The sequence below is a fragment of the Sinocyclocheilus anshuiensis genome, unplaced genomic scaffold (assembly GCF_001515605.1).
Source record: "Sinocyclocheilus anshuiensis isolate Anshui unplaced genomic scaffold, SAMN03320099.WGS_v1.1 scaffold275, whole genome shotgun sequence".
Taxonomy (NCBI): domain Eukaryota; kingdom Metazoa; phylum Chordata; class Actinopteri; order Cypriniformes; family Cyprinidae; genus Sinocyclocheilus; species Sinocyclocheilus anshuiensis.
In genome coordinates, this window is record NW_015549569.1 from 334,746 (window position 1) to 344,463 (window position 9,718).

General features: G+C 35.8%; 1 protein-coding gene across 1 annotated transcript; it reads right to left on the reverse strand.

Moving 5' to 3' along the window:
• Nucleotides 1-2,475: 2,475 nt before the first annotated feature.
• LOC107657322 (glucokinase-like) lies at nt 2,476-9,269 on the reverse strand. Its single transcript, XM_016445363.1, has 10 exons — nt 9,083-9,269; nt 8,733-8,895; nt 7,445-7,599; nt 7,245-7,364; nt 6,878-6,973; nt 6,578-6,677; nt 6,164-6,347; nt 4,547-4,702; nt 3,227-3,460; nt 2,476-3,092 (listed from the first exon to the last, which is right to left on the reverse strand). The coding sequence occupies exons 1-10, from the start codon at nt 9,122-9,124 to the stop codon at nt 2,945-2,947; spliced, it is 1,398 nt and encodes a 465-aa protein (XP_016300849.1). The 5' UTR covers nt 9,125-9,269; the 3' UTR covers nt 2,476-2,944.
• Between the last annotated feature and the right edge of the window lie 449 nt (nt 9,270-9,718).

Consider the following 9,718-nt stretch of genomic DNA (forward strand, 5'->3'; position numbering starts at 1 on the left):
ATGTCTGCATTCACCTCTCTTCACTTCGTTCTGGCATAATCTGGAAATGGTCATGCAAAGAACAATCTTCTATAAGTAAAAATGTAAACTATTCTAAAAATAAAGTGAGAGAGGGGCTATTCTAAAAAAATGAGGAGAGAGGGGAAAACATGAGTTAGTAACTAAAATCCACAGCTAGTTTATTTTACTAAAGCTGATGATGGAGTGGGAGTTGTGGAACCGCAAATACTGTAGACCGTACACATGGAGCAGATAAAAACACAGTGTCACCATCCCCACAGATTTTAGGTTAGTTTGATTATTAACTTGATAGATGTATATTGCTTTTTGTGTTTGAAGGCTTATATTCGCTTATGGGTTGAGAAATTCATTTTGCGTGTCATGATGTAAGCTTGTCATTTAAACGCATTTTAAGCGTTGTGGTTTTAAAACTGTTTTTAATTTAACTGTTCAGGGACATTAAGCAGTGGGGCAAAATTCATTTTGGCAAATGCGCGCTTTAAGACGGTTTCTGATAAGCACGGAGCGCACTTGCTCGTACAGCGCCTGACTAAACTAGTTATTATTCGCGCCTTGTGTTTAAACGTTCGCATACACATATGTGTCAAAATGCTTGTCTCCTCGTCAACACAGTCATATGTGTCTTAAATGTACAGTGAAGACTATTTGGTCTATTTGTTGTCTATTTATTTTATACAATATAATATTTCTTATTCAGTGCTTTAAGTGTTTGTAGGTCAATTTCTTTGTTCAATTGTAATTCATGACTGTTTACTTGTCTTCAGTACGTTTGTTTTTACGTAGGCTACTATTTTTTTTATTTTGTGATATTGGAATTGGTAACAAGAATTATGAAATTGCAATGCATCAAAAATTTTGACTGGATAAAAATCCTATTTTAAGCTATATATATCATTATTGTGATGGGGGGCCCTGCAGTAAGTCATAGCCCCAGGGCCCAGTGAGGTCTTAATGCGGCCCTGCTTATGAAGATCATCTTTAACCTTTGTTTGTTTAGAGCCACATCCGTTATGAACAACAGCCTGCTGTGAGTCTGTGACCACAAAAAAACAAGCCCACTTTCTAGTACAGTGCATGAAGATGATTTAAGTATGTCCAGAAGTTTGCATACCTCATTATTTCACTGAAAAAAATCATCAATATTTTTGTCTGGTTTTCCAGGGGGGAAAAAATACAATTAAAAAAAGTAAAAATATTTTAAGAAGCAAAAAAATGTATAAGACAAGGCGTCAGACTAATTAAGTGTTTAAGTTATATAAAATTTTGTGAGGTTTGTATTTAAACAAAAAATAAACAATTCGTAGTTTATATTTTGGCCCATTTGACCCTTGCATCAGGATACAAATATTTGCATGTAAGAAGCAGCAGGTGGCAGTATCACATCACTTCTTATGTCATCCACCTGAACGCTGTCATAAAGTTCTGCTCCAAAACAGGATGCAAGATTTTAATCATAAACATATATGTACACTCTAAAACATGCTGGGTTAAAAAGGGACAAACCCAGCTATTGGGTTGTTTTGACTGGGTCAAAACAACCCAATAGCTGAGTTTGTCCCTTTTTAACCCAGCGCTGGGTTATATTTAACCCAGCAACTGGGTTTGTCCCTTAACCCAACCGCTGGGTCAAAACAACCCAATAGCTGGGTTTGTCCCTTTTTAACCCAGTGCTGGGTTATATTTAACCCAGCATGTAATCAGTGCTGGGCTAGTTACTCAAATAATGTAATATATTACTCATTACTAGTTACTCCTTTCAAAAGTAATATTGTTACTTTACTTATTACTTTCTGGCAACAGTAATTAGTTACACTACTAGTTACTGCAAAAAGTAATATTATTAGGATATATGTTACTAGTAACTAGTTACTGCCCAACACTGTATGTAATAGAGTTTTATGACACTTTGTTTGATACCGGTTTTATCAAAATCCAGCAGAAGTTGTGACTATTGTAATTTAATTAACTAGTCCACAACACTTTTGTCATGATGATCCATCCTGTTCCACGAGGTCTTGAATAAATCCCTCATAAGGTCTTGAGAATCCCTTAAATGTCATGCCAATCTCATGGAGTAAGATGCAGAAGTACATTTAATTTTATTTCAAATCTAAGGCTCCCTCTTATAATTTTTACATTTTATTTGATCATTTTATTATTTTATTGTGTTTATTGTATTTCATCTTTAGCCTTGCTATACCATACAAAAGGCTGGACCAGGATGGATAATTGAATCTATTGTGATAAATGTCTTTATACTTTCTTTTTCACTATTTATCTTTATGTTTGAGTATAATGTTCATTTAAATTTGAAGGAAATCATAACAGACCTCTAAAAACAACAATTCAAGCACTCAGTAGTACATCAGCTTTATTTACAACAATCAATCACATGTACAAAGTATATTCAAGTCCTGTTTTAAATAATTGCATACTTCTGATTACCATTGAATATAAACATAATTTAAAAGTCAATAAATAAAATAAGCCATAAACAGTGCACTATTACCTTGCTGAACCTGACCAGTTCATATATGTACAAACACATCTACGTAGTTCCCTCCGTTTCTCTCCTAACCTCCAAAGAGCTATGAAGGTGCAAGTATATGTAACACTACCTGAATGTGCTCAGGACAACAGCTAACAAGAAAAGATGTATGTTGTGTCTAAAAGCATATTTAACTGCAAACATCTGACTTTATGGCATAAAATAATACATATGTTAAACATTTCAATGGGCTGCATGCATGTGGTTAATAGATGTTGCCAAACAACCCCATAGCCGGCCACTTTACATACGCAATGCAATGCTGAAAAGGAGAAAAGCACTTTCACAATATGGAGAGGCTTTGAGAGGCCGTTCTAACATTGCGGGTCAGCTGTGATTCATGAGATCCACCTGACGAGGCCGAATCGTGGTTTATCACGGTGTCAGCATGCAGGCGGCCATCTTGCACGCCACAGCGGAAATGAGAGCCGCGCCCCGACCGCTCCCCTCTTCTGATTGGATGAAGGTAATTTCGCAGTGAGGAGTCATTTCCCACACAAGTTTATGGAACCGCTCCTTGAAACTGAATGGGAGAATTTGGAAAATTTGATATCACATAGTGTTATATCCTTTACTCATCTCTGTTTCCTCTTAATTTCACCCCTCATTTCTCTTTGTTTGCCTTCCCATAATCCCTCTCACTCGTCTTGTACTCACTGAGGGTGTAGTTTGTAGACAGAGCCATCGACTCCCACAGTGATCTTCAGTTCCTCTTGACAACGGCGTTCCCTCATTAGGTTGATGACGCCAGCGAGGCCGGCCCCGCACATGTGAGCGGCTCGCGTAGACACACTCTCGCAGACCAGACGCACAATGTCACAGTCCAGCTCCGAAGGTAAGATTCCCAGTGAGCTTAGGATGTTGTAGATCTGCTTTCTGTCCCCCGTGTCACTGAAATTAATCAAATAAAATGTGTAGCCTAAGTACAAGCATATGTTTTTTTATATAAATTCTGATTCAATTAACCTTGCTGAGATAGTATTATCATCTTATCATCATCCTTGTGAAAAAGAAGTATACTTTAGCATAGATTTACTACTTATTTCAGATATAATATACTTTAGATGAACATACTTGTGTGAACTGATTTTCAGATACTTATTTGAAATTAAATGGAAATGTATTATTGTTTAAATTAGGGCTGTCAAGCGATTAATCGAGATTAATCGCTTCCAAAATAAACGTTTTTGTTTACATAATATATGTACTGTATGTGCGCTGTGTATATTTATTATGTATATATAAATACACACACATGCATGTATATATTTCAGAAAAATATGTTATGTTTATATATTAAATATATTTATTTATAATATAAATTATGTGAATATAAATATAGACAAGTAAATACATGTAAATATATACTGTATGTGTGTGTATTTATATATACATATAAATATACACAGAACACACACATATATTATGCAAACAAAAACTTTTATTTTGGATGCGATTAATCGTGATTAATCATTTGACAGCACTAGTTTAAATTGATATTAAATAAGTGTACTTCTTTAAAGCACATAAAAGATTATTAAATCAATGATTTAGAATGTACTTTAAAGTTAAATACTTAAGTGTGTTAAATGCACTCTTAAGTGCAATTAAGTCACCTTTAATTTCACTGATATATTATCTGTAAGTACAGTTTATGTAGTTTTGAAGTACACTACACTTAAGTGCACATTCAATGCAATTAAGTGCACTTCTTTTTCACAAGGGGTTTTGAAGCTTCTGATCGTAAAGCCTTGTTTTCTGAAAACAGTGATCAAAATTAAGTGAGTTCATGCTGAAAACAAGAACACCATTGGCAGATATTTTCGCGTTTCCAGTATAAACACTTAATTACGATATTCAGACAGCAAAACTTAATATCTTATGTCACTTTGCTTCTCAAACAAATGTATCTTGATTTAAGAATGTTTAAACAAACAATACAATCTACAGTTCTCTTTTTAAAATCATCAGTCTTACCTCTCAATCTGGGAGACAAAGCGAGTTTCAAAAGCTCCACGTGTTTTCAGCAGGTCTGAGGCTTCGCCGTTAAACAGCAGATTTTCATTCACTAGTTTTAGCAGCACAAGACGCACAAGCTCTCCCATATACTTCCCACCAATCAGCTTCTCATACCTAGAGTCATGAGAACAGAAAATATAGATATTAGATCTTTCAAAGTTAAAACACTGACACTGAGTCATCAATTTCAGCAGCAAAAGGAAAGATTTTAATGCTAGTAAAAGCCCGAGCATAATCATGAAATACAAATGGCCTAAAGCGACGTGGACAGAGGAGCAGCCCATTGAGTATCTTCTAGCATACATTGTAAATACCCATTAAGCGAGCAGCTTCACTAATGATCTCTTTCCCTGGCCATTAATCCAGCCGTGTGTATTCCAGCACTGACGTGGCTACCGTCAGTATCTCCACATGTACAGAAAAACAGCCCTCGTCACCTGGAGACCACATAAGAGCTCCAGGTTGGTGTCTAACTAAGCCCTTAAACTAGAAGCAAGTATGTAAGGACATCTGCAGTTCAGATTCAGACATTGATCACACCGCTGCTCCTAAAGTGTCTAATCTAGTTACAGATGTGATATTTGAAGAAATTGTGCATGCATTTTCACATTTTATTAAAGAGTTGTTTGATAGGATATATGTGATCATAACAGACTGATTTCTTATACTTCTTTCATAGATGAGGAGTTTAAATAATGCTCCTGTAAATGTTTTAGATGAAAATTGCATACAAAATCCTAAAATATCAAAGAAAGATGCATAGCACCATATTTTTATGATGACTTAAAATGTACTTTAAAGTAAAACTTTTAATTTGATATTACAAAATGCACTTTAAAAGGGTACTTAAGTGTGTTAAGAAACAGTCATGAAAGAAACCCTTAAAGTACACGTAATTGGCCTATATTACATTAATACATTATCTGAAAGTATATATACATTTTTTCTAATGGACTTTTGAGATTTGAAGTACACTACGAGTGCACATTCAATGCAATTACGTGCACTGATCACAGTACAAAATATATGCGTCAAATACTTCTTTCATAGATGAGATACTGAAATAATGCTCATGTGATAGTTTTAAATCCAAATATCCTAAAATATCAAACAAAAGATGCATAACTCCATACAAGTTTGGGAATACTACTTTAATGTATGTTTAAATTAAGAAATGTTCTCATTTGCTGTGCTGCTATTATGTATCCAAAATATTTTGTAGTTTACTGAAGATACTAAGCAGAGTTCAAAAGTCTGAGATCACTAAAAATGTGTATATTTTGTATATTTGTGTATATTTTTGATAATGTAGTAAATGCTGTTATGACATATCATATCAGGTTCTGAAGTGCATCTTGTGCTTCACTATAAGCAATAAGTCATATTTAAATATATATATATATATATAATTAATTTAATTACCTCATAACCTTTCTTTGTTTTTAAATTTTAAATTGCATTTTTTCCCCCCAAATTTAAATATGCATTTGATCCTGGCATTATCAAACTGGTATCAGACTTCTGGACCACCTTTTCTTTTTTGGAATTTTTGTGAATTTTTTAAAGCTCACTCACAGCTGACGTCCAGGGTTTAGTGAAGTCTCATCAATAACACGGTCGTACTCCAGCCGGAAGTCCTCCAGTTCACCATTGTCCCCAAACGCTCCCCACTCTGTGTTCACACACATCTTCCCCTCCTCTCCCTCCACCAGCTCCACCTTACGCATCTCCTCCATATAACACGCATTACAGCCGGTCCCTGAGAAACCATGAAAAAATTAAAGAGAAAAAGAGAGAGAGAGAGACAACAAAAACATTAAACTAAAAGCTTCAGGCCTATTGCTTTATTGCCATGTTGTTTTTTCCTGAATGGTTGTTAAAATATTCCATCTTCCCGTTATAAAGTTTATGTCCGAGCTCTAATTATATTTACATGGGTCTTACTTTTATATATATTTATATTTACTTAGTGTGTGTGGTCACTCTTACCTACTATCATACCGACTTCACAGCTGCGGTCTTCATAGTAGCAGGAGATCATTGTGGCTACTGTGTCGTTCACCATGGCAACCACATCCATTTCAAAGTCCTGAACAAAGAATTATTCATTCACTTTTTATAGGCGGTTTAAACCTTTTATTATAAGCTTTTAAGGTGTCTAATGTACTACTGGTGTGAAAGCAGCTTTCTGTTCTCCTTCATAACCTTTCCATTACCAGTTAGGCAAGATCCAAGAACAGAATTTCTGTTGGAAATTTTTAGTATGGCAGGTAAGTCATGCATACTAACCCCTCTTCTTTTAATGGCATCTCTCAGTAGACCAACAACATTATTGCCCTCAGCGCCAGAGGCCTTGAAGCCTTTAGTCCAGTTAAGTAGAATGCCCTGTTAAAATTAAAATAGTACGGCTGTTAACCTAAAACATGAAAAAGTTCACATCCATTAAAATGCATGTCAACTTCACTTTATAATGAAATGAGTTTAAAAATATGGCACACATCTGCCACAACATCAATGTGATTAAACCTTAAAGGGATAGTTCCCCTTCAGTTGCTGGTCCCCATTGACTTAACACTATGCAAGTCAATGGGGACCAGCAACTGAAGGGGAACTATCCCTTTAAGAGGCTCATGTTTATATGCATACAGACACTGACCTTGTCCAAATCCTCATGACGTACTGGAAAAGAGAAGGTGAATCCCAGTGGAAGCTTCTTATGTTTCAGATTATGTTTGTCCAGGAAGTCGGATATGCAGCTGGCAATGTAGTCAAACAACTATATGTAAAGAAAAGGGGGTACAATGAGTCTAAAATGTCAGAATATGTTTATGAGTGTTTGACCTTTTGATATCTCACCATTTCAGCTGTGCCGGTCATGGCATCTTCAGGGATGGAGTACATGTGATGCTTCGTCTCCACCTTCCAGCCTCGCTCTTCATCCTCACCTACTTTCACCAGCATCACTCGAAAGTTTGTCCCTCCAAGATCCAGTGCCAGGAAATCACCAACCTCTGAGATGAGTCACATGAATAAGCATCAGCAACATCATGAGTCATAGGAATCAACACCTGATTCCAGGAAAGAAACCCCATTAGGGCTTTTTGTCGATGTACTCATCTGTTATTTATTTAAACTTACCTAATAAGAAGCTAATATTGATTAAACTCATAGCACACTACAATAAATGTGACCCTGGACCACAAAACCAGTCTTAAGTCGCTGGGGTATATTTGTAGCAACAGCCAACAATTCATTGTATGAGGCAAAATTATAGATTTTTCTTTTATGCCAAAAATCATTAGGATATTAAGTAAAGATCATGTTCCATGAAGATTTTTGTAAATTTCCTACCGTAAATATATCAAAACTTAATTTTTGATTAGTAATATGCATTGCTAAATCTTCATTTGAACAACTTAAAAGGCGATTTTCTCAATATTTAGATTTGTTGGCACCCTCAGATTCCAGATTTTCAAATAGTTGTATCCAAATATGGTCCTATCCTAACAAACCATACATCAATGGAAAGATTATTTATTCTATATTTTAATTATATTTATGTATAAATCTCAATTTCATAAAATTGACCCTTGTGGCTGGTTTTGTGGTCCAGGGTCAGATATTTACTTTACGTCACTTAAAGGAACAATCCACCAGTCCAAGTTATTCCAAACCAGTACAACTTTTTTGTTCTTCTTGTCTGCTTTCTGTCCTTACAATGAAGGTCAATGGGGTCAAATATTGTTTTAGACTCCACTGACTTTCACTGTAAGGACAAAATAGTTCAAACATTATTCAAAAAATGTATGTTTTACAAAAGAAAGTCAGTTATACAGGTTTGGAACAACATTAGGGTGATGAAATGATGACAGAATTAACAAATGACAAACTATTACTTTACCATGAATATATGCTTCCTAAGAGCGTCAGATGTCTGATGCAACAAAATAACAACATAAAAGTCCTAAACAAAACTTTTTTTAAATTTAATTCATATATTTTTAAACAATAATTTAGAAAATGCAGCATATAAATTATACTCAACCAACCAAAAAAATCTGAAATACAGTGCTTTTGTTATCTCTAATTACACTTTATATCAATATGTAGTTTTCCAACATGAGGATCCGAGCAGAAGTCTTACCAGATCCTTCAGGTGTGGAGCGGACATAAGTGGGCAGCATTTTGACACTGGCTTCATCATGTGTCTCCACTCGCAGTCCTCTCTCCATCTCTCTCCTTATTCTCCTCATCACTTCCTCTAGATCTTCTTTACTCAGCAGAAATTCAGACAGAATTTGGTCCACCTGTAGAATATGCCAGAAACAGAGATTCAAATAAGTGGATAGTTTTAAACCATCTTAATTTGATATTAACATGATCTCAAATGTGTTTGTAACACTCACAGTAGTGCCAATGACTCACAAAATAGCCAAAAAACATGTATTATGATTTATGTCAGTCTAGATACAGTTTCATTGCTTTGTCTCTTACCATGAGAATTCTCTCCAGTACTGACTCAAAGTCACTCGGCATCCTCTGCCTACGAGCTGAAGTGAGGCACGGCCTTTCAGTCTTTTCAAACAATTGTATGATGAGCGTTTATATGAGTTTGAATGTGTGTGAGGAGCATGGAGATGCTCAGCTGTTTTTATGTTCCAGTGAAGGAGGTAGGGAGGTGTGGTCAGAAAGATCATTGCCCTCTGTGTACACACACACACGGTACACACACATCTTGATCAAACACACACACACACACATATGCACATTTAATCTTACCCATCACCTTGAAACCTAGCTGTCAAGGCCACTCGGCATGATCACGCGCTTCACAGCGAACATGACCTGACCTTTGCCTCCATGGGAAATTCAAAATGAGATTGACACAATGCAATCTCCATAATATAAATAAATATGAAACAACAATGAACACATTATATTATAGTACTTGTCACGATGCACACACACGAGGGACGAGGAGACGCTGGAGAATATGCGGACAAGACTTTATTTACAGGAACCAAGGGAGACGAACTCAGGAAGACGTTTACACGAAGACGTTCAACAGCGGACAGAGAACTTGGGACTGGGAACACATTTTATACACACACACACACACACACACACACA